The sequence below is a fragment of the Schistocerca nitens genome, chromosome 1, assembly GCF_023898315.1.
Source record: "Schistocerca nitens isolate TAMUIC-IGC-003100 chromosome 1, iqSchNite1.1, whole genome shotgun sequence".
Lineage (NCBI taxonomy): Eukaryota > Metazoa > Arthropoda > Insecta > Orthoptera > Acrididae > Schistocerca > Schistocerca nitens.
In genome coordinates this window covers 1,144,870,640-1,144,897,461 of record NC_064614.1, presented here as the reverse complement: position 1 = coordinate 1,144,897,461, position 26,822 = coordinate 1,144,870,640, and the positions used below count along the sequence as shown (strand labels likewise).

The window sequence follows — 26,822 nt, the reverse complement described above, 5'->3', positions numbered from 1 at the left end:
GGTTCTTTCAGTTCATCCAGATCCCATCTCCTTAAATTCCCACCTTTTTGCAGTTTCTTCAGTTTTAATCTACAGTTCATAACCAATAGATTGTGGTCAGAGTCCACATCTGCCCCTGGAAATGTCTTACAATTTAAAACCTGGTTCCTAAATCTCTGTATTACCATTATATAATCTATCTGATACCTTTTAGTATCTCCAGGGTACTTCCATGTATACAACCTTCTTTCATGATTCTTGAACCAAGTGTTAGCTATGATTAAGTTGTGCTCTGCGCAAAATTCTACCAGGCGGCTTCCTCTTTCATTTCTTACCCCCAATCCATATTCACCTACTACGTTTCCTTCTCTCCCTTTTCCTACTACCGAATTCCAGTCACCCATGACTATTAAATTTCCGTCTCCCTTCACTATCTGAATAATTTCTTTTATCTCATCATACATTTCTTCAATTTCTTCGTCATCTGCAGAGCTAGTTGGCATATAAACTTGTACTACCGTAGTAGGCATGGGCTTTGTGTCTATCTTGGCCACAATAATGCGTTCACTATGCTGTTTGTAGTAGCTTACCCGCATTCTTATTTTTTTATTCATTATTAAACCTACTCCTGCATTACCCCTATTTGACTTTGTATTTACAACCCTGTATTCGCTTGACCAGTCTTGTTCCTCCTGCCACCGAACTTCACTAATTCCCACTATATCTAACTTTAACCTATCCATTTCCCTTTTTAAATTTTCTAACCTACCTGCTCGATTAAGGGATCTGACATTCCACGCTCTGATCCATAGAACGCCAGTTTTCTTTCTCCTGATAACGACTAGGACTAAGTAAGGAACCTGTATTTCTTTGTTCTCTCCAAAAAAAATTCTGCTCTGAGATACAGCCCTCCAAAGATGACACTGCGCATACCATTTTAAAGATGCGAATTTTGGAAAAAATTTTAAAATGCTGTATCTCTGGAACAGTTCTAGATATTTGTTGGTTTGTTTTTATTTGAAAGATAATTCTTTTATGATTACAAAGAAATCCTCCATTTGGACTTATCTGTCAAAGTTATTTTACTATAGTGTTTGAACTTTTTTTTATAAGTAATATATATTTCAAAAATGCCAATCCATAAAATTTTGATTTTTTTTTCTGTTGGTTAGTACCATATAGTTCTACATTCCCTGAAAAGGAGAGTGTCCACTTTTAGGCTGAACCGGTCTTATAAAAAATTGTAAATTTTGCCATACATAAAACCTGTTTTATTATCACATAATGGGCTCATAAAAATCAAAACCTAGCCTTATTTAACATAATTTTACTTTCGAAAGATGTGTAAAAGACTCATTTTTGAAGCATTTTAGATGGTTCCAAAATGTCTGTGAAAGGTCCAGAGACTTAAAGGTTTCAATTTATACAACTTCTGTGCACTCTGTTTTGTACTGAAATTAGCCAGTCAATGAACTAAAAATGTGTTCCGCTGTTTCAGTATCTTCCTTTGATATAGTGAGACCTTCCTGTTGAACCAGTAGGAACTGGAGCACTGATGGCGTTGTTGCTGTCCTTCAGCTGGAAACCTATATCCAGCAGTTGGTCCGTGTGGTAGCATACAATTTCGTTTAACTCATAACTGGTATCTATAATCTCTGTAATCCACCAATCACCCCCCCCCCCCCCCACACACACACCAGAAACATCCTCCTTCCCAGTTTGTGAATCTGAATGTTATCCTGTTGTTTCTGAGGTGTTGACTGAACGACCGAAATTTCTTCTTTCTTGCTTTTTAAAGTGTGTGCAATATGAGTTCGCCCATTATTTCGAGTCCAAAAATGTGTCATCTGAATTTCTTTCACAAAAGGACCATTCTTCTTTTTTCTGCTCATGGAATTCTTAGATTTCCTCTTTGGACAAAAGAATTAGGGCTGTGGATGTGTAAGAGTTCACAACTCTCGTAAAATCCTCAGCACTCTGAACCACAGCTGTATTTGGTCTGGAAAGATTATGTTTTGTAGCATGGTGCTTCGCGACACTTGTTGTCTTATTTTGAAAATATGTCAACTATCATTGTTGTTATTCTGTTAAAACATTTAGAACACAAAAGCCGTCACTGGAAACATCTTCACTTTGAAACAGAGTCTTCAAATGAGAACACTTATTCCCAACCTGAACAAAGTCTGTTTTTTTGTTTGTCTTATATATTACTCTTTTTATGAATATGCAAATAATCAGCACACTTCACTCTCCTGTGGCTCCAGTCAGAAGACATTTCAATCAGTCCTTTTCAAAACACACTGCAACTGTGTCAACTGGCAAATTCCTCACGAAAACACAGAACTCACTGGATTATCTCAGATTTATTAGAAGCCTCCTCAGTAAACAAATTAGCACTGAACAATTACAATACAGACACCTGCAATGGACAACCACAACAAAGAAACTGACAAGAAACTACAACAAAGTGTAAGTAATATCCGCAATAATGAAAGTGAAAAGAAATAACTGCAACAAAGACAATAGAAATAAACATTGTAACAAAGAAATTAGTGAGAAACAACTTGAGTGAAGACATACATTAAAAATGATTATTTAAAATAAATCCTGTCCAACTTAAAAGTGGAAGCCTTCTTTTTCAGGGAATGTAGAAATATATTGCACTAATCAACAGAAAAAAATAAAAAAAAATTTATGAACTGGAAACTTAAAAAAAAATTTTTTTTCCATAAATTATAAAAAAGTTCAGAACACTGTAGTAATAGAACTTCAACAGGTAATTCCAAATGGAGGATTTCTTTGTGATCATAAAGCAATTATCTTTAATATAAAAAAAACTTCAACAAAATATCTAGAACTGTTCCAGAAATACAGCGTTTTAATTTTTCTTTTTTAAATTCGTGTCTTCAAAATTGTTTTTTTGCGATATCTTTGGAGGCCAGTATCTCGGGGGGAGGAATGTTTTTAGAGAAAACAAAACAAAAAAATGTGTTTCTTACTTACTCCTGAATTTTAACATATGCTAAATTCAACAACATTCAAGACTGTGAAGGAACCCCCCCCCCCCTCCCCCTGCCTTAAGTGATACGGATTATGCCAGTACTTCCTTTTCTTAATGGGTGAATACCCTGTTTACATGCTTGGCACAGCACACCTACATGCTTCAATACCATATGTGAGATATGGATACATTAAAGCATAACATTTTACTCATAATTAATGCCTTCATCGCATTCATAAATTTTTTTTTTATTATTATTTTTGGAATAAGAAATCGATATGGTGCTCCCAAGAGTGAGGGAGAGAAAAGTTAAACACCCCGTCAACAATGAGGTCATTAGAGACAGAGCACAAGCTCAGATTAGTGAAAGATGGAGAAGAAAAGTGGCCATGCCCTTTCAAAGGAACCATCCTGGCATTTGCCTTAAGTGATTTAGAGAAATCATGGAAAACCTAGATCAGGATGGCTGGCCACGGATTTGAATTGTTGTCTTCCCGAATGTGAGTCCAGTGTGCTAATCACTGCACTACGCTGCTTGGTATGATGCTTCCAGGAGAGACACCTGTGTAATATTACACTATGTAAAGCTGTTATATCATCCAATTTTACTTTTGTACCATCACCAGACACACACTCCATTGTACTTCATCCAATTCGTAGTGTATGTAAAAATCCATTAGACCCGTTTTATTGACATTTAAGCTTAAGTGGTTGTTTTAGAAGTAATTTTTTAATCCAAGTAAGATACCAGAACAATTTTGAGCCAGTTCATTCATGTTGCATCCCCAGTTAACAACTGTTATGTCATCTGCATAGTTAAGTACCTAGCTGTTGTGTTCATAGGCAGATCATTAATGTATACCAGTATTATTAACAATAGAGCCCCCAGAACAGATACTTGGGGCACATGTGCATGCCACACTTTACTGCAGCTGAACCAGAGTTGTACTTCTTAATAATGTTGTCCACTTTGTGTGTGATTTGTGTGATCTAATGTCATTTTATAGGTATGACTGTAAGAGGCTTTTGGCTATTCGTATGGTACCATACGTTTCCAGTTTATGAAGTAGCAGAGCATGAGATACTGTGTCAGAAGCATGTGATAGATCTAGGGACAAACATCCCACCCTTTCTTTTTCAGGTATACTTTGTACATATTGTTTGTACTATACACAAAACAGTGTAAGTAGATCTGTGACAACTCGTAGATCTATTGCCAGCTTTCAACTACAAAGTGCTAATGGCTGAAGGCCAAATTAGTAGCCAGAGTGGTGACATCATTGAGGCGTTGCCGTAGAGGCATTTACAAAATCACATTATGTTATTGCTTGAGGTAGGCCCCGGCAAAGCTGCCACGCCCAGCCCACTGCATCTGTCAAGGGTCAACTTATGCCGACTCAGCAATAGGTCACGTATGGCAGATGCTGTTGAGTAGCCTTTTCTAAAACCATGTTGGGTGTCCTGTAACAATTTTTATTTGCCAAAAAATTTTCTGATCGTATCGCAATAATCTTTTCTAACACTTTGCTTAGGACTTTAATTAAGGTGATGGGTTGATAGTTTTTGGCTTTGTGATTACTACCTTTTCTGTGCAATGGCTTGTTGTTATGTATTTTAATTCAGGTGGAAACATGCCATTATTCAAACTTTCATTGGAGAGGTGGGTCAGAACAGGAATGAGTGAATGCTTGCATCTTTTTAAGATAATGGTGGGAATTTTGTCCCATCAACCTGCTTTGCATTTTATTTATTATTATCTCTATTGTAGTTATATCTGTTTCACACATATACACAGATTTTTGTGCCTGGTAAGGAGTTCTGAGTTGTCAGCACCAGAGTTTACTTTTACACTACCTGAATTTATGATCTGGGTATTAAAAGTATTGCTGACCAAATAAGTATCTAAAACTGCCACACAGTCACTAACTCAGTTGGATTTTGCTGATGCTAGGCTTTGGTTTTCTGCTTCAGTGTTCTCATTTACACAGTTACATACTGATTTATTTATGTTATTCGAGTTTTCTATTTTTTGTTGTGTATTTTTCTTTGTCTATAAAATGTTTATAAAAAATCATTGACTGTGTTACCAGGAGATCTGTACAGTCCTACAACAATCAGTGGTACTCTGTTTACCACTGTCTTTATTGCTGAAATTTCAAATGTTATTCCACACTACGTTCTGTGATAAATGCCAGTTTTGCGAAATGTAGATAGTCTTTGCAATATGTGGCAACACCCACACTTTTATGATCTGAATGACTGAAATTACTGGACAGAGTATAGCTGTCAAATTTAGTCATAGTAATTAAATTATTGGACAAACTGTGTTCTGTAAGAGGGAATGCATCTGCATTCTCCTCACTCAGTGATTACTGTAATTGCATACACTTCTTGCTTAGGTACTGAATGTTGCTGTAGCACTTTGAAACCTGCTTGGTTTTTTGTTTCTTCAGGATGTTCCTCCAAGAAAAATACCTTTCACAAATTTCCTCTTGACATGTTAGGTTGAGGTACTGTGAAAATGTTGATGTTTTTTGTTTACTGTGTCATTTCCCTCCTCCATCAGGATATAGTAATTTCCATTGCTTATGATTTTGAAGACACCCCTATGTGTTTTACTTACAGTTGCAGAGCCTAGTCTATTGAAATGAATACCATACCTCCCTAAACATTTGTGAGTCGCCACTCCATCCTGTTTATTGATGCTAGACTTGATTATCACTTTCCATAATCTGAGTGGTTGGAAAATTAGACATTGGGCATTTATAAGTAGCCAGTTGTGGAGGGCAAACTTACTCCCAATGTACATGCATCGATAACTGAAGTTCTGACTGTGAGCCTACAATGCGTGTACTACCTATCCTCCCACAGTGTTCTGTAACTCACTCCCTTCCAAAATTTTCTAATAATAATGAAGAGGTTGCAATGATTGAACACTTTTGCACGACACAGTTAATTTATTTCACTTTAATTTCAAGTATCACATCCCTGCTTGTTGTAATTCCACTCGCACTACAATTACAGTCACTCATTTGCCACAAGTTTGTGAGAGTTTACCACTGCTGATTTCTTACAGAATGGTCACCCATTTGAGACAATCAATCTCTCTGTGCCAGTATGTTCCTTTTATAACTATAAGGCAGCCACATTAGCAATATTGCTGTGCAATAGCAAAGAATCATAAGGGTAGATTCAATCTGTCAAGTACTAGACCAGTATCCTTACCCTTACTCATTTGCCATTTAAAAATTTGTTTGGATTGATGAATATTGCTCGAAGCCTGTTGCAGTGTTCTCTCCTACAACTGTATATTTCTCAGATGTACTTTTCACGTACCAACTTTCTGTTTATGATTCCACTTATTATTAGTTTATATGAGTGATAAACACTTTTCATTGGACAATCCAAGTTTCTAGTGTTGTTGATAATTTCTTCGCTCCTGTTTCATGAAGAATTTATCCCAACTTGTAGGAATACACCTTTATGACCTTGTCCAGATTCTGTTGCATTGGTTGCCACATCCAGTTTGTGTCAGAATGTTTTTAACATGTTTACCATGTTGATTAGTTCTAATCCCAGGCTGAAGATCCATTTTGCCGTCTCGAGCTACTACATTTGTTAACATAGACTCTCATATTACTTGATATCTTTTTGGTACTGATGTGTTTTTATCACACAGTTTTGTCACTTCTGTATCAATCCTGTTTTTCTTTTTGCTACACTCCACTATGTGCCATTTGTATTTTGATTCTGATTTCGTAGATTCTTCCTTTTGTCATGTCTTCATGGGTACACAGCCTACAATTTGTTTATCATCATAAGCATATGAATTTGCTGGTCGACCGAAGCGTCAGATCCCACCCGTCGGCTTTGACCTGTGACGTAAGGTTGTTGTGGTGTGTGACGTCACGACGGCACGGAATTTAGTTTGTGAGAGTGGTGTGTTTGTAGGTGTCGTTTTGATGTGATCGGTGGTGCTCTCTAGTGGTGTGTTAGGTGATGTTTTTGGTTTAGTTTTCGAGTGTGACGTCATGTGTGAATTTTGGTAAATTGCTTTTTTTTATGTCTTTGGTAGGTATGGATATGACTGACAGGGTCAACAGTTTTCGGTTGTCGGCTATGATGGGGGACGAAGTCATGAAGTGAAGTGTTCAGTATGTCGTAAAGAATTGAGGCTGTATGTGGAGATGTCGTAAGGATAACAGGTCAAGGGAAGTGTTCGATCCCAATATGTGGCTGTGAATGTTGATATTGGTATCGGGAGATGTTTTCGAGCTATATAGGTCAAGGGAAGTGTTAGGTCCTAATTTATGGGATCGGGAGCTGCTGTTGAGCTATATAGGTCAAGGGAAGTGTCCGATTCCAGATGATATTGTGTTTAGTGGTATTTGGGGAGTTTTGTGATGTCGGTTTTTTTGTCGTTTTGTATGGGGGTGGGTGTATAAATTTGTATATATTTATATAATAGAGGGAAACATTCCACGTGTGTTTGTGTGTCTATCGACCTGCCAGCGCTTTCGTTCGGTAAGTCACATCATCTTTGTTTTTAGATATATTTGTATATATTTAGTTTATCTCCACCCAAAAACCCCTTATTTCCCGCACTTGTCCCATTAGTGTCATTAGGCTTTTTGTGGAACGTGTGTGTGTTTGTTTTTCAATGTATTTTTTTCCTCATTATGTGTACGTAATGACTTTATATGCACCATATTGGAATCGTGGTTTATGGTTGTTTCCGCCATATTTGTGACGTCATGGGTCAAAGCAGACGGGCAGGATCGGACGCTTCCATATTTCCGAATTTGCTTGCCTTGGCAGCTAGAGACTGTGGGTCATGTGTGTGTGAGTTCCCTTTGCTTGAGAGTATGTATATGTGTGTCTGTTTGTCGTCTTTTCTGATGAAGGCTTGTTGGGCCTTAAGCTTTGTCTGACAGTCTTTTTGTTTTGCCTGTATGCGACACAGCATCTCTATTGTATGGTGAGTGGCAACTTTCCTTTTCATAAAATTGTTGTTATTCTATCCTGGATTTTCCATTGTTTGAGTTTGCTTCTTGTTTTTCAGATACACGGCTCTTCATTTTATCGTGTCCTCATTGAATACACAGCCTATGCTTCGTTTATTGTTTCTGTTTTTAGCAAACACACGACTCTGATTTGGTTACTAATTTAGCATTTATTTTATTTGGTGCTGATATTTTGTTTTTAAGTAGGCCTATTGCTCGTAACTCTGCAGCAGTGTAATAATTTTGTCTGTTGAATTCACAGCACTTAGTAATTCTGCCATTTCCGTACGTAAACAGTCATAGTTTATGGATTTCAGTGTCACTTCTGCACATTTTTCATGTTACTGGAAATTATAGGTAATACATAAGATCCATTTGACCACACAATTTTTGCATTTCTTACATGTCAAAGGATTGAACTTTTGACTTTTTGATGAGAGCGCTGTGTTGTTGCACTGTTAACTTGAAACCATCTTTGCTGTAGCTTCGAGGATTATGTTTTGGGGTGTTGTAGTCTGCAATATTTGTGCACTTGTGGCATTTATTGAGGGAGTACTGAACAGTGTAGCATGCAGAACATCTTTCAACTTGTTGTGTTATTGTTCTTATGATACCAGGGAGATATACTCTTCAGCAAAGCAGTGCTTGTACACTCATTTCTCACAGACACGATGCAAGTCCGAGATGTTCTCCATTGACCATCAGATTTCCAGATTTACATTCAATTGAGTCTGTTCGGGGGCAATAGGATGGAGGCTGATCTGATCTGTATTGCCAGTAACATCCCTTGATCAGTTGTTTTCCTTATGTTTGGTCCACGGCCATTATGCATCAGTTAAAATATGTTATCCACTGAGTGTCTATTATTTGAATAAAATATTTAATTTTCACTCTTGGTCGCTGTAGATAAGCTTATGTACATTGTATGTTCACCTTCACACTGATCCTTATCGTGTACATGCCACACCATCATTACATTATGAGACGAAGCTGACAGCCAGTATGGGTGGGTTCTGTTGACCATTGATGATGCATTTGGTTTTGCCTTGGCAATATTTTGTTTATGAATGTATACCATGTGTACCGGTATGAAACGAGCGTTAAGATACAAATGTGCCGATAGGGAACATTTGTTGTGAACGAGCCTTAATTTTTTTTTGTTTGGTTGGTATGACATCTGTCAAAGATATTTAGTATAAATCAAGTCATGGAACAAACAACATCATATGTTTTCATCGTGTTAACAATGTCGAATTGTGTACCAGAAAGTGATGATTTGCGGAAAGCATTAATTTTTTGTTTTCATTTGAAAAAAAGTGCTGCAGAGTCGCATCGAATGCATATGGTGATCTTGCTCTATCAGAAGCAACATGCAAAAGATGGTTTCAGTGGTTCAGAAATAATGATTTTGATGTAAGAAATGAAGAACGTGGAAGACCACCAAAAAAGTTCGAAGACGCCGAATTGCAAGCAATATTGGATGAAGATGATTCTTTGAGTCAGAAGCAAATGGCAGCAATGCTAAATGTTGCACAACAAACAATTTCTGACCGTTTGAAAGCTATGGGAAAGATCCAAAAGTGTGGAAAATGGGTGCCACATGAATTGAATGAAAGACAGATGGAAAACCGAAAAAACATTTGTCAAATTTTGCTTCAAAGACATGAAAGAAAATCAATTTTGCATCGAATTGTTACTGTCAGATGAAAAATGGATTTATTTTAAGAATCCTAAATGGGGAAAAATCATGGGTTAATCTGGGACAACCATCAACGTCGACTGCAAAACCAGATCAATTCGGCAAGAAGACAATGCTCTGTGTTTGGTGGGATCAGAAAGGTGTGGTGTATCGTGAGCTTCTAAAACCTGATAAAACTGTGAATGCTAATCGCTACAGACAACAAATGATCAGTTTGAACTATGCATTGATCGAAAAAAGACCAGAATGGGCCAGAAGACATGGCAAAGTAATTTTTTTATATGACAATGCATCTGCACACAAAGCAAAACTGGTTCAGGATACAATCAAAACACTTGGCTGGGAGCTGCTACCCCACCCGCCGTATTCATCAGACTTGGCCCCTTCCGACTACAATTTGTTTTCATCAATGGGACATGCATTGGCTGAGGAACACTTTGATTCCTACGAAGAAGTTGAAAATTGGGTGTCTGATTGGTTTGCTTCAAAACGAACATTTCTATTGGCGTGGTGTCCACAAATTGCCAGAAAGGTGGTCAAAATGTGTAGAAAGCAATGGTCAGTACTTAGAATAAAATGTTTTTACTTTTCAATTCAAAATTAGTGTTTCATTTTCACAAAAAAACACTCATCTCATGCCGGTACACCTGGTATACAATATGCTATTTGTTTGTCTGTGGTCATGTGTATACATGACTACCAATTTTTAATTATTATGAAGTTTTAATTTATATTTCTGTTTAGTTGACAGCATAATCATGTTGGTTATCACTTGTATATATACATACTTCTCCTTTTGCGTGTCCTCACAGATACATGTCTGTTAAGGTTGCTGTTACCAGAGAAGTGTCTGAATGGTTTACCATAAATTGGCTAGTAGTTAATCCCCAAAAAACAGTACTAGTGAATTTTCACACAGATCAAAATAAAAATGTGAGACAACCCATAATACGTATAGACAACCAGAACATTAGTGCTCTTACTGAAACTAAATATCTTGGGATTCATATTGAGGAAAATCTTAAATGGAGCACTCATATCACATCCCTAAGTTCAAAACCAGCAAAAAATGAGCTATGTAGTAAGATTTCTCTGCAAAAATACTAGTGCATAAACAGATGGGACTGTATACGTTGCTCGTATACTTTCAATACTGAAGTATGGAATCATTACACCAGGCCATAACAGTTTTCAGGAAACAAAAGGCAATTACAAGAATAATGAAACAAGTGAGCAGCAGAAAACGATACAAACCTTTCTTTAAAATATAAAGATCCTAACTTTCCCTGCATTTATATACTGGCAATAGTCACGCACGACACGAAAAGTACACTGAGAAAAGAAAACCTTTTTCCTCTAAACAAAAGTGTCCATGATTACAGCACCAGGTCAGACAGTGACATACGTGTTAGTCAATGTAACACCACATTATGCCAAAAGGTGTATATCATGCAGATACAAAACTATACAACAGATTACCAAGATGTATAAAATCTCTTCCTGAATTACAGAACTTTGCAAAAAAGTGTGTGACAGCTTACCTTCTGAAAAACTGCTACTATTCAATCTCACAGTATCTTATGCAAGAAAAAATGTAATTTGTATCTTTAACTGCAGAAATAAGTTATAAATATACAGTAATTAAAAATTGTAATTATTAACTGTATAGATCCAATTTCTTATAAAAATTTAAATGATCTGTGTTTGATGTTTAAAAAACCAATAGATGAAAAGGTTTTCTGTCCAATATCCTGCATACGATAATGTACTGAAAAAGAGATTTATATGGACAAATAAATAAATAAATAAAAAGATGTTTATAATGAGCATGCAGTCAAAATTGGTCAACAGTGACAAATAAAACATTAGACTCAAATGACAAACAGCATCAGCAGAATCATGACATCTTTTAATTCCTTTACCAGTTGTGACAACAATTGGAGACAATGTGAACACTGTTCTACCATACCTATAGCTATGCGAATTGGTCAGCACCATGGCTTTGAACCAAGATATGGAACTTTGTAAGCATCGAGAGATTAAATATTATCTATGGTTGTCTTAGCAATTTAACAATGAAATGTTTGTTTGGTGTGCTAATTTCTTTTAGAGATTGGGTGTTATGTTGTGTGCTATAATTGTGTGACATGTGTATCCTTTCCTTTATTTCTTTGGTGTATTCCCTTGTTTCTTACATCATATATAATTTGTGGCTTAAGGCTTGATGATTAAGTTGTGATTTTGATTGATCATTGTTTCTTTCTGCGTCATAAATCGTGAAGTAATTTTCCGTAGTTGAACATTGTGATGCGAGACGGTAGATATTGAAGACACTATTAAGTTTTCACAAAAGTTGCCTGTTTTTTGGGAACATTGTAAATGTTACATATGTGGCAATAATATAAACCATGTAATGAAAAGATAGATTGCTACATACCGTACAGAAGACATACTGAGTTGCACACAGCACAATGAAGAGACAGTTACAATTAGCTACACACACACACACACACACACACACACACACACACACACACACTCTCTCTCTCTCTCTCTCTCTCTCTCTCTCTCTCTCTCTCTCTTTGTGTAGGTCAACAACACACAATTTTTAAACTACGGACACTTGGCACCACACGCTCCGATTGGCCATGGGATTGCCCTGTTGCTGGATAACGCATGACACCGAATGCTTTGTCTGCCGGACATCCCAATATATTCCTGGCAGATTAAAACTGTGTGCTGGACCGAGACTCGAACTCGGGACCTTTGCCTTTCTTGGGCAAGTGCTCCACCAACTGAGCTACCCAAGCATGACTCACGCCCCGTCCTCAAAGCTTTACTTCCGCCAGTATCTCGTCTCCTACCTTCAAAACCGAGTTCGAGTCTCAGTCTGGCACACAGTTTTAATCTGCCAGGAAGTTTCATATCAGTGCACACTCTGCTGCAGAGTGAAAATCTCATTCTGTCTCATCTTCTTTGTATGCCTATGACTTCTGCGTATACTATAGCTCCACTGGCATTGCAGCTGCTGAATGGCAGCTGCAGGGCGCTATCCAAAAGGCACAGTCTTGGGCTGTAGTGCATGGTTTCCAGTTTTCAGCTGCCAAGACCTGCATTATGCATTTCTGCCGGCATTCACCCTGAGCCATGGCTTTATCTTGATGGCGAACCTCTTGCTGTGGTGGAGACGCATCAGTTTTTGGGATTGGTATTCGATACCCGGTTGACTTGGCTGCCTCATATTCGGCAGCTTAAATAAACATGCTGGCGGGACTTTAACGCTCTTAGTTGCTTCAGTCACATCAGCTGGGGTGCCGATCAGTCTACCCTTCTATGACAGTATCAGGTGTTGATTCAGGCCTGTCTAGATTATGGGAGCCTGTCTTACGGTTCAGCATCCCCTTTCGATTGCGGTTGCTGGACTCTATCCTTCACAGCAGGATCCGACTTGCCATTGGAGCTTTCTGGACAAGCCCCGTCAACAGCATACTTGTGGAGGCAGGTGTCCTTCCATTGCAGTTCTGGCGTCACCAATTACTGGCTGCTTATGCTACACACGTTTGTAGATTGCACGCGCATCCCAGTTATCGTCTCTTGTTCCTTCAGTCAGTCGTCCATCTTCCAGAATGGCGGCCCCAGTTAGGGTATACGATCGCGGTTCGCGTCAGAGCTCTTCTCTCTGGGCTTGAGGTTTTCTGTTTTCCTCCTCTTTTCCGGGCCCCTCTGTGAATACCTCTGTGATGTTTGCTCCGCCTGTGCCTTTGGCTCGATTTGGCACAGGACCCGAAGGACTCAGTCCCTTCTGAGGCCCTCTGCCGCTGCTTTCTTTCAATCCTTGTCGCGTTTCAAGGCTCTGATGTTACGTTGTCTATACTGACTGTTCGATGGTTGCTGGTTGTGTCGGTTATGCTCTTACTCTAGGTGATCATTATGAACAGCACTCATTGCTGCTGACCTGGTCGCCATCTCTCGCACCCTAGAGTATATACGCTCCTGCTCAGGTGAGTCCATTATCTGTAGTTACTCCCTGAGCAGTTTATGAGCTATCGACCAGTTTTTCCCTGGCTCTCATCTGGTGATGGCTATCCAGGGGTCCCTCCATACTCTTGCCCATTACGGCTGCTCTGTGGTCTTTGTGTGGACCCCGGGTCATGTAGGCATCCCAGGAAATGAATGTGCTGACACGCTGGCCAAACAGGCTGTCATTGCACCAGCCTTGGAGATTGGTCTTTCGGAGAGTGACCTCAGGTCAGTTTTGCGGCAGAAGGTACTTCGCACCTGAGGTGAAGAATGGTGCCCTGCCTTCACACAACAAACTTCGGGCCATCAAGGAGGCTACCGGTGCGTGGCGCTTCTCCTTGCGGGTCTCTTGCAAGGACTCAGTTATCCTCTGCCGGCTGCGCATTGGCCACACCTGGATAACGCACAGCTATTTATTGCGCCGTGAGGACTCACCTTTATGTCGCTGCGGGTTAGCTTTGACTGTGGTCCACATCTTGTTGGACTGCCCACTTTTAACTGCACTTTGGCAGACGTTAGCGCTGCCTGATAAACTTCCTGCACTTTTATCAGATGATGTTGCGATGGCAGATGTAGTTTTGAGTTTTACTCATGCAGTGGTTTTTTTATCGCTTGATCTAAGTGTTTGTCCTTTTTTATTTGTGTTGAATCTGGCCTTTGGCCTACGATTTTAGACTGGTGTTTTTAGTGCGTTTCTTGGTGGTTGGCTTTTTTTTTTTGTTTCTATGGTCGGCCAACCACTGTCACACTCGGTGTGATTTTAATTCCTTTTGTCTGGTCTCTTGTCTGTGTCTTTCTTGTCCTGTGTCGTCTCCTCCATTGTTTGTTTTTATGCCTTGTGCGGGTTTCAAGTTCATGGAAAAAGGGACCGATGGCCCTAGTAGTCTGGTCCCTTCAATCCCACAAACCAATCAATCATACCTCTTTGAAAGACCCAGGTATAAGACATCACCAATCCACTCACTCAGCACTTCCTACTCTAGTCCTATCACAGGCTTGTGCTACCCTTACCCCATGGCAGGTTTGGCCACCTGTGAGAGCAACTGTGTCATATACCAGCTTGCTGCGAACAGTCAACAGCTTTTTATGTCAATTTGACTACCAACCAGCTGTCCACCAGGATTAATGTCCACTGCCAAACTGTTGCAGAGAACAATCTTAACCATATGGTAGCACGTCATGTGTTTACTTATAACATGCTCAATTAAATCAATGGCTGCTTTACAACCTGGGCCATCGGAATCCTTTCCTCCACAACCAGCTTCACTGAAGTACACAAATGGGAGTTATATATGCAACATATCCCTTGGGAGTTATGCTTGCAACTTATCCGTTGCTCCCATAAACATCCTGGCCTCAATCTATGGTAACCCAATGACCCCCCCCCCCCCCCCACTTCCCACCAATCAGTTTCTCCTTTCTCCATCGTATCTCCCCATCCCAGTTGACGTCCCCGTGTCACCTTCAGCGTGCACTGCTCCCCACCGGCTTCGACACCCGTGCTTCACACACCTAGCCCAAGGAGCTGCCACCCCCTCCCTTCAGTATTCCTAGTTAGCAAACTAGCTGCCTTCTTCCGAGCCACTAGTCACTCACCCTAACCCCTCCCTACCTCATGCCTCTCTCTCCCTTTGCCCACCCACCCCACCTGATAAACCCCCACTCCAACCTTGTCCACCTGCCATAATGCAGCACAGGGATTTTGTGTGTAGCTGACACCATCTTGGTCACAGGTGTGTGGGAGGGGGGGGGGGGGTCGCATGTGCGCACATGCGGTACTCTACTAGCCGAGGGTTTGGCAAGCACAAAGACAAGCAGTCAGCAGAAGGGAATTATCTTGCTGAAATGTAAGCCCAGAATGACTTTTCATGAAGGGCAACAAAACAGGTTATAGAGTACCATTGATATACTGCAGTACTTTAAGGGTGCCATAGATGACACACAAAGGAGTCCTCGTATGAAATGAGACGTCACCTCTGACTATCACTCCTGGCTTTGTCATGCCGTACTGTGGGTACCAGTCTGGTTGGTGTCCCACCCTGTCCAGGGCATCGCCAGACAGGTCTTTGCTGGTCATTGGGGCTCAGTTCGAAGCAGGACTCATCACTAAAGACAATTCTGCTCCAGTCAATGAGATTCCAGGCCCTAATGACCCGTGAAGAAGTTTCTGGAGGTGCTCCGGACAGTGATGGGATGCCAACCTAACTGTTCCTGCCAATACAGCTCGACAGCCAGCTGTGATGGTCTGGGGTGCCATTTCATTTCTTAGCAGGACCTCTTTGGTTGTTATCCACGGCATCCTAACAGCACACTGGTATGTCAACGATATTCTATGCCCCGTTTTGTTGCCCTGAATGGAAAGCCATCCTGGGATCACATTTCAGCAAGATAACACACACTCGCATACGGCGAGAGTTTCTCCTGCTCGTCTTCATGCTTGCCAAACCATACCTTGACCAGCAAGGTTGCCGGATCTGTACCCAGTTGAGAGCATTTGTAGCATTATGGGCAGGGCCATTTGGCCAGCTCTGGATTTCATTCTAATGTGTCATTGGGACAGAATTTGGCACAACATCCCTCAGGAGCACGTCCAACAACTCTATCAATCAATGCCAAGCCAAATAACTGCTTGCATAAGGGCCAGAGGTGGACCAACATGTTATTGAATTGCTCAATTTATGAAGGTCTTTCTCTTGAATCATCCAATTTTTCTGAAATTGCAATCTTTTTCTGTCTGTACACTTACATCACACCTATAAATTTCTATCACGCTTGGATATTTCCTTTGTGGCGCATTGTCTTTTTTCCTTAAAGTGGATTTTCCTTAAGAATTTCATAAAAATGTACATTAACTGTCATGATCATTTTCATTGTTTAGAGGGACTGAGAGTGTAAACCATAATTCTCTCTAAATCTCTAAATGATATGTTATACTTCACATCCCCCAATGAGATTAAAGATGACGCGAAAGTTACTACCTTCAAATAACTAAAAACAATTTTTTAAATTCTTTTCATGCAATTTAATGTAACAAACAAATGTTAGCACATGTTTTTTTAATAATTCTAACATAGTTTCAGCCAAATAGAAAACTTTAAGTACAATATAAAAAAGGAACAAGAGCATAGCTCTCCTTTTAGGTAACAGCCCCTGCTAATCTCTGTTCCTCTCTCCAAGGTGATGATTAGCTTTATAGTGTGCTTGTATTTGGTTAACTTTGTTTTAACCTCTATTAATTTCAGTGTTTCTTGTATAAGTTTTACTGATGTTGTTTGTATTTTTTCACTTATCGTTAATTATTTGTGGAAAATCTCCACTTTACTTTACAGCTTAAATTATTTGCTATTCTTTTTTTAAGCAGTCAGGAGGTACCATTTCGACTTGGTTAACAAATTGTGCCCAGCAGTACCACTGCAATACAGTAAACATGTGGGAGAAATTAAAAAATCTTCTTTTTAACTTTTCACCTCATATTAAATTATCTTTGCCTCTTTGTTTTGAAAAGGTATTCACTGACTTGTTTCTATGATTTGCTCTAAGTAATACATAGGCTAGTTACATTTCTTTTAAATGAACCTTGCTACATCGTATCTAAGGAGGTACATGCTTCTAGGTAATCACAAGCCCTTACCATCGATAGCAAATCTCTGTCACTTGCTTTTTATATATGCAGTTACAGTATGGACATGTCTCTTTTACTAATCTGCTCAATCAAGATATGTCTCCTTGTACTTTATTAGTGGGGAGAACTCTTCAGAAATGGGAAACATAATTCACTACCATTCCTTACTTCTGTAAGAACTGTTTGGACATGTTTTTCTGTAGGACGATACTTCTCAACCATTTAAAGTCTTTGCTGTTCTTGCCTTCCTTGCAAAGTCTAGCATGGTACAGGTCATTCCTTCTGTGGATCAACCTTACCTTGGTATAAGTTCTCCCTTTCCTGGGCTCACCGCGCCATTCCAGAAGATGTGTGTCGGAGAGTCATCACAAATGCACATGTGCAACTTGAAGAAGTTGTAAACCAAAATGGCAGTCATATTGAACATGTGATTCATTAGGTTGTATTTCCAAGCTGTATTCTTTACTTCCACATCAGTGAATTACAAATCTTGTCAACAACAAATGTGTTATTCATGAAACAAATCAGGTGACTTATCGTGCACCACCCTGTAGAAGGAAAATTCATTAATAGACAGTAGAGATGGTAAGTGTACAAGAAAATGCTATTGGGGAAACAAAATATGAAAGGCTGAAGCAACTACCTCAGGACATGGCAGTCTCAGTCCATCAAATAAGCAAAGATTGCACATTCTCCTGAGGGTCTAAATTTTTAACACCATATTGATGTTACATAAACCTTTTTGTTGATCTGCCCTGGGACCTTCAAAAACCAAACTTTAGGATGCGGAATCCCAACTGTTTTATATGGTCCATTGTAATGTGTGAAGAACTTACTGGTTTATTTCTTCAAGTTTGACAGTAAATAAATAAATAAATGCCTAATAAGGCTAATGGTCCTCAGGTTAGAAAATAAAATAAAAAATGCAAACATCTTAATAATCAGCTTATGAACTAAATAAAAGTCTTTCTGGTTCTGCCACTGGTTGTGTGAGGAACACCACATCAGCAGCGATGATGTGTGCCCTCAGCATAAAATAACATAACCACCACACTAGTTTGAACAATAGATATGTCCTAAGTCGCATTAAACAATACACTTCTTATTAGCCATGCACTACCTTTAGATAATGTAGAATGTCAGAGATTACACATAATCCATTACTCGTGAGATTTCTTTTCGTAGGCCATGATTCACATAACAGCTCATGTAATATGTACATCTGATTTAAAATTACCTCTGCATATCCATAAATCTTCACATTCTTATTATCATAAAGCTTTCTTATTAATCACTCTTCCTTGACAAGCACTGTGTTCCTGAGTAGAATCTTCATGAGCACATTCCTTATAAAATAAAGATTGTTGATATTCTGACTTAGAACACTCACTAGGACACCTATCATTGTTATTCACTGACTCTGTCTTAAATGTCTATCTAATATGAGTACAAGTATTAGTTTATAACTGGTCTAACCTATCAGATAAGGTTTCAATGGATTTGTTTATTTGTTCCTTCAAACTATTAAAAGTAAGTTAGGAACTAATCGTTACATTTGAATCTTTAGTCTGTTCTAATACATTCAGTGTTTCTTCGATGTCTGAGATTTGCTCAAAGTTCCATAAGGTTTTTCATTTGTTTCATATCATTATTTAATTCACAAAATTGTTCATTGACCTCATTTAGTACTTGATCACATTGATTTTTCACCTCTGTTTGCAACTCCCATTTTAAAGTTGTTGCAGCTGTCTGCAATTCTGAAATTTAAATATTACTGTTAGCTGTCTTATTATTTGAGTCAATTTTTAATTCAGTACTAGAGGTATTAAAGTTATTTCATAATGCTATAGAAGCCTTGCCATTGCCAGTTAATTCTTCCAACTTTCTAAATATTTCTGGCAAATTGCCCTCCATTCTAAGGGTAACCACAGGCATACAACATACTTCTAAGAAGAGATAGCTTAGTCTTGTTGCAGTACCATATCACAAACATGAATTAGTAGTTTAAAAGAAAATCACTCATCCATAAATTGAAACTTCTTGGCAGATTAAAACTGTGTGCCCGACCGAGACGCGAACTCGGGACCTTTGCCTTTCGCGGGCAAGTGCTCTACCATCTGAGCTACCGAAGCACGACTCACGCCCGGTACTCACAGCTTTACTTCTGCCAGTATCTCGTCTCCTACCTTCCAAACTTTACAGAAGCTCTCCTGCAAACCTTGCAGAACTACTAGGAGTGCTAGTTCTGCAAGGTTCGCAGGAGAGCTTCTGTAAAGTTTGGAAGGTAGGAGACGAGATACTGGCAGAAGTAAAGCTGTGAGTACCGGGCGTGAGTCGTGCTTCGGTAGCTCAGATGGTAGAGCACTTGCCCGCGAAAGGCAAAGGTCCCGAGTTCGAGTCTCGGTCGGGCACACAGTTTTAATCTGCCGGGAAGTTTAATATCAGTGCACACTCCGCTGCAGAGTGAAAATCTCATTCTGGAAACATCCATAAATTGCTCAATGTTGAGTTATTATCACGCAAACCCACTCAAAAAAGTAGAAAACATGACAGTTCAAAAGGTGCATGGGTGCCTTGTGTTGTTATTACAAGGCCCAAGATGTCACAGGTAGTACTTTCTAGTGTTTCTTCCATCTAAAAATGGCATGATGATACTGTAAGTGTATGCTATTGAAACAGTGAACAGCCACTTCATTCCTTGATTGTAAGAAGAGGTAATGCAGTATGATCTGTGCATTGAATTCATTTAACGATATTATGAAAAGAATAGCTGCTACTCAATATTTAGCAGAGATGCTGAGTCACAGATAGACACGACAAAAAAAGACTGTCAGAAAGTGAGCTTTCAGCCAACAAGACTTGTCGGAAATAGATAAAACACACACACACACACACACACACACACACACACACACACACATATGACCACAATCTCTGGCAGTTGGAGCCAGACTGCGAACAGCAGCACACTATGGGAGAGGCAACCAGGTGGCGGGGTGGCAGGGGTACGGAGGAGGCTAGGTTGGGGAGGAGGAGGAGGGACAGCAGGATAGGGCGGGGGGGGGGGGGGCGGTAAAGTGCTGTTTGTGGCAGTATACAGGGATGAGGTGGAGAGAGGTTAGAGCAGCTTATTTATTGGCTTCAATCACTAAAATGTCAAATCAAACCTATTCACTTTTGGGTGCCTCTGTAGGAAGGTATTAAATTCATTGTAAGACAGTTATTTTGTACTAAGTGTTCTGTCCATATATATTAACGTAACTAGCATATGTTTATTTTGGCTATGAAATTTTGCTTGCAAATAGTTTACTCTCTTACATAAATTTGTTTATAAAAATGGTCGGCATAAAAGGTGATGACTTACTCCAGAGTGTAACATTCCTTTCAAATTTGCTGCAGATTCTTCCATCTTAAATCTCATTATTTCAGTATATAAGTGTATTTCTCTTGACATTTCATTTTGATATAATAAGTCCAATGGCGCAATTAAACACGGAACTTGTTTCAGCTGACACAACAAAATTATTCAGGATGGGTTCTATTGCTATGGAAGAATATGAACTGATGAAGGACTCAAAGTACAGAGTGTAAGTATTAATAACACAGTAAGAAAATATTTATATTGTAGTCTTTAAGGGAAAAAATGTTATCACTGTTACTATGAGTGTGTTTGTTTGGTTATTTGCGTGTTCCATTGAGCATAATAGTGACCTCTGACTGTGATTCACATAGTCAGTTTACAATTATAGTTCACTTTCACATTGAAAAAAAAATGACAAAGTGTGAACCATTTACATGATATACATATCTACATCTACAATCCATACTTTGCAAACCTCTATGAAGTGCATGACAGAAGGTAATCCCCTTTGTATTAGTTATTAGGACCTATTCCCATTCCATTCATGTATGGAGCATGAGAAGAATGTTTAAATGCCTCTGTGTGTGCTGTAATTACTTTATTATTGTCTTCATGGGCCTCACATGAGCGATACTTAGGAGATTGTAGTATATTCCTAGCATCACTTAAAGCCAGTTCTTCCAACTTCGTAAGGAGGCCTTCTCAGGATAATTTTTGCCTGTCTTCAGTTGGCCACCAGTTCATTTTCTTCAGCATCTCTGTGACACTCTCCTTTATCGGTCAAACAAACTTGTGCCCTTTCATGCAGCGCTTTTCTGTATATGTTTAATATCCCCCGTTAGTTCTTTTTGGTTGTGGTCCCACACATTTGAACAATATTCTGGGATGGGTCACACATGTGTGATGTAAACAACCTTGTTTGTAAACTTACTGCATTTCCATAGTATTCTGCTCATAAACTAAAATCTGCCATGTGCTTTAGTTATGACCGAGTCTTTTGATTGTTCTATTTCATATCCATACAAAGTGCTACACCCAGGTGTTTGTATGAATTGACCGGTTCCATCTCTGGCTTGTTGGTGCTGTAGTCATAATAATCTACATTTTCTTTGTTTATCAAAATGCTCAATTATACATTTTTGAACATTAAAAGCAACTTGTCAAACTTTGCATAACTTTCAAATCGTATCAAGAACTGGTTGAATAGTCGTGCAGCTTTTTTCAGGCATTACATCATTACAAACAGCTGCCTCGTCTGCAGAAAGACTGAGGTTATTATTAATATTGTCTGCAAGATCATTAATATTCAACATGAAAAGCAAGGGTCTCAAAACACTTCCCTAGGCCACACCCAAAATTACTTCTACATCTGTACTGCATCCTCCCCACCAAAAAATCCTTGATCCAGTCACAAATTACACTTAATACTCCTTCCTACCATAATTTTCATTATAAATGCAGATTTGATACTGAGTCAAATGCTTTACAGGAATCAAGAAATACTACACCCACTGTTAGCCTTGATTCGTGGCTTTCAAGATACCCTGTAAGAAAAGTGCAAGTTGGGTATTACACGATTGCAGTTTTCAGAATTCTGCTCTAGGTATCTCATTATGTTTGAGCTCAGAATATGTTCTTAGTTCTATAACAGTCGAATATCAAAGATATTGGACAGTAGTTTTGTGGAACAATTTTGGCACCCTGGTTGCAGACAGGTGTGACCAGTGCCTTCTTCTAACTACTGGGCACAGTTTTTTGTTCGCATTGTCAACAGCAAATTACAGTTAAAGGAGGAGCTAACTCAGCTGCAAATTCATTATGAAAACTGATAGGGATTCCATCAGGCCCTGGAACTTTGTTCAGTTTCAGCTGTTCTCAGCATCACTGTCACTAATGTCTATATTATTCATGCCTGCAGTGGTGTGAGAATTAAACTGGGGTAATATCCCTAGATTTTGATTTGTAAAGGAACATTTTAAAACTGAGTTCAACATTTCTGCTTTTCTTTTGCTACCCTCAGTTTCAGTTTGTGTGTCTTATCCATGAGTCTCTAGACGCTCACATTGGTACCATTAACAGCTTTCACCTACGGCCATAATTTCTTTGGATTTTGTTAGAGATCATTTTATAGTATTGTGCTACAGTAGTCATTAAAGGCTTCAAGCTTTGCCCTCTTGGCAGCAGAACACATTTCATTCAGCATCTCCTTATCTCTAGCCATATGTTATGTTTTATGTGTCTTGTGCAGTAGTCTCAGTTCCTTTAGAGGCTTCTTTAGAGTGACTGTATGCCTTGGAGAGTTCTTCCTATCGTGAACTGTTCTACTAGGTACATATCTATCAAGTGCATGGTCAACTATTCTTCTAAACCTGAGCCACAGTTCTACTGCATGCTCCTGTCCAGAACTAAATGTTTGCGGTTCCTTAGTGAAATGTGACATTACTGTCTATTTATCTAGTTTGCTGAAAATGTAAATCCTTCTACTTGTTTTAATAGCCCTTTATACTTTGATAATCTTCATTACTACAACGGCCTTATGAACATTGATACCAGTTGCTATGTAGGCATTGTCACAGAGGTGAAATCAGTTTATTGCTATTTGATCCAGTGTATTTATATCATGAGTGGGCTGCTGAAAACGATGTAGTTACTTCTCAGAGAATGCTTTTATTAATGTTTTACGGAACAACTTATCACACTACTTACAAAATTTTAATTTTATGAATTGATTTTGGATGATTAAAGTCTCCTCCAATGATGACATTACAATTAGAGTGTTTATGCACTAGTAAACATAGGTTGTGTCTGAAGTTTTCAGTTACTTCTGGAGGTGAGTATGGTGGCCAGTAGAAGGATCTAATCGTAATTTTATGCATAGTCATAATACTGAGTATTGACCAGAGAATCTCACATGCAGTTTTTATTTCTATCTCAGTGGATTTGAGCTTCTTGTTTACCATGACAAATATACCACCTCCATTTATCATTAGCTCATCCTTCCCATACGTGCTTAAATTCCCCCATATATCTCATTCTTTTAATTTAAGGTTTTATTCAGCTTTTTGAACCTAGTATAATGTGAACTCCACAGCTTTTTAGGATTGCTCCAAACTCTGCCACTTTGCTATGAATGCGTTGGCAGTTAGTCAGTAGGATTTTAATACTATTGCCTCTAGGGGGCATTTTTTTGGATCTTACACTGACAGTTCCGGGTTTCCTATGACTATCATTATCTGGACTGGATGGCAATTTGCCTAATGTAAAAAATCCTTTTGTGCACCCCACATGTGATCCTGAAAGTTGCCTAAAGTAAATAATCCTTCAGTGCACCCCACATGTGATCTGAAGTGTAATGCACACTTGTCCCATTTAGGGGTACCCCACAGTTCTCAACTTAACGGTGCATGTCTAGGAATTCACAGCATAGTCTTCAATGTCTCTGGTTCAGTCCCTCCACTTGACTGAGAGCAAGAGGGTTATGATCAATTCTGGGAACAATGCTTCAAATTGTATACTTTGAATCTCTGTGTGTAAGGTTGGCCTTCTGAATCTTCTCTGCCGGTCATCATAAGGGCCCAAGTACGACCTCATAGCTCAGACGATAGGCGTTGCTTGTTCCAATGTGACCACAATCGGTAGTTGGTTACATCTTTTCCCTCAACAACTGCTGGAACAGCCTCTCCAACATGCTGATTGAGGCCCGAAGGGATATATAGTGACTGTGCACCTGGTGTTTCTTTCCATCCCTTGCTTTCATTTTCGTAAAGTGTACCATTATTTGCCATATGTTTGAAGTGAAGTGCTGACAATTAATAGAACCTACTCTTTTGCTTAATATTAGAAAACTGTACCAGGTTTTACAGTGCTTTTCACTGGTTCAAAAACAATGCATTTACCTGGGTAAGACATCATCAGACTACCTCATGTGATGTTTTGCTTTTGCTACCTCTTGACACAGAGCACAGCAGGTTTCCAACAGGTGAATTGAGTCTCATAAATAAAGTGATATTGTGCTGAACTCTCTCTCTCTCTCTCTCTCTCTCTCTCTCTCTCTCTCTCTCTCTCTCTCTCTCCAGTAAAGTGTGTTCAGAAAAGAATAAATATACAGTCACCTGTTTTCGTCATAAAGACATGACATCTTACAGAAATGCTTTCTGTTTCTAGGTTCTCGCACTACTGAAATTCGTTTACTCGAATGTCGTCTCATGCTTTTTGGCAACACACTCATCATTGTGACATAATACCTGTAGGTACTGCTATTAGACACAATCTATGTAACATATTGAATATACTGTTGATGTCTGGATAAGAACATTAGATGTGCCAACCTGTAGTGGCAGACAGTTATCTCGTCCAGAAAGGTCTGCATGTTTGTGATACTGTTTAATATGTCACATTGTTACCAAAAATTGCTCACCACCAAAACTTCATTGTAGACCACAGTTGGAGAACCGTCTCCATGACAGTGTGCTGATTGGTCCCTGATGCTGTCTGATTGAGGAGGACTGGGATCCAAACATTTGTGAAGCCACCCATGTTTTTGTTTTATGAGGTTTCCTCAAATCAGTAATGTTGATTGCCATGATATTTTCCTTGGAAAGGTCATTGTTTATTTCTTTTCCCATCCCTATCCTATGTGAGCTTATGCCTTGTATTTACTAATCTCTTTACCAACAGTTCATTAAACCCATCTCCCTTTTATTTTTGGCCTTTGAAAACAGAGCTAATATATACTTGAGAATGGATGGTACCAATGTTCTATTTGGGTAACTTCATGTCATGATAAGTGCACTTAAGTCTAATTAGACTTAAGTGGAATTAATTTCACTGTCACAGGTTTCATTTATGTATAGTTTTCCAAACACCTTAGGTCAGTGGACTTCCAACATTGTTTCCACTCTTTACTAAGAATGCACAATTAAATATTTTTACTTATTGTTATTGAGTTTATTCCAAACACTGCATTGAGATGCTCTTAGAAGGTCCCCGACTGATTGCAGCACTATTGCCGGCTTTCAACTACGAAGCACTAATGACTGCAATCAGAAACAGTAGCCATTTATGGACGTTTGACAAAGAAGTGATGCCATACAGATGTTTACAAAATTGCATCACGTTATTAGTTGAGGTAGTCCCTCGAAGCTATCATGCCTAGCCCACTGCAAATGTCAGGGATCAACTTTTCTGACTCAACTTTGGAAGGCAGAATGGCTGGCCTGTACTTACTTTCAGGAGGTGAAATTCTAAGTATGGTGACAGACAAAACTACCATCCCAGCTTTTGGAAATCTTAGTTCTTTCCTCAGGGGAGATTTGGATTTGAGGAGCAGGTCACTCAGACTCCAAGTTAAGACATATCTCTTGGAGGATGAGGGGAGGCAATTATGAAAGTGGACATGTAAGAGGGAGAAGCCAAAAATATTACATTGATAAGCATGGGTACTACTTGTTTCACAACAATTTCTGCAAATGTGATGCCATTTTGATGTCTCACACAATATCAATGAGTGAGTGCTTGATAGGCTGTCGACTTTAGTTAGCATTCGATACAAACATCTCATACGATTTCATGTGGGCATACCAGAGATGATTGTCAATAATTTAATAATTTACAAATTAAGAACGAAACTAACTTGTTTTGTGATTTGCAGTATGCCATTTCAAAGTAATGGAGCATTGAAAACTTATCAAAAAACATCACCATTGTCATTAAATGTCACTTAATAAAGCATCAATGATACAAGCCTTCAAGATAGAATATGATGACCAAGACTGGAGTTAAACATCACATGGTTAAGTGCTAGCATAATGGAATAACATCACGGTTTCTGGAATCAAAAGTAGTTGATTTGCATCCTGTTACATGCATTTTTTTTTTTTTTCATGTTAGCGTTGTTAACACATTCTATTATTTCCTTATGAATTTAATACAAGTATGTTCTGCAATATTTACATTCGTCTGATCTGAGAATGAGGGATGAAATAAATATTTAGTGATTTCCTAAGATGTGGTCAGGCAGGAACTGCAGAGGACAGTTTAAATTGCTGCAACTAAAAAAAGCAACAATAAAATTCATATTCTTCCTTCTCACAAATATTTGGCTCTTTATTTTTTAATGTGTGCCGCATATCGAATGT

The 26,822-nt window shown here is 38.9% G+C and overlaps 1 protein-coding gene across 1 annotated transcript in view; it reads left to right on the top strand.

Moving 5' to 3' along the window:
* Nucleotides 1-26,822, top strand: part of LOC126199686 (protein dopey-1 homolog) — a 376,916-nt gene that overhangs the window by 5,406 nt on the left and 344,688 nt on the right. The window contains exon 2 of the mRNA XM_049936615.1: nt 20,833-20,911. Within this exon, the coding sequence (XP_049792572.1) occupies nt 20,856-20,911 (56 nt within the window). The 5' untranslated portion in view covers nt 20,833-20,855. The remainder of the gene's footprint in view (nt 1-20,832; nt 20,912-26,822) is intronic.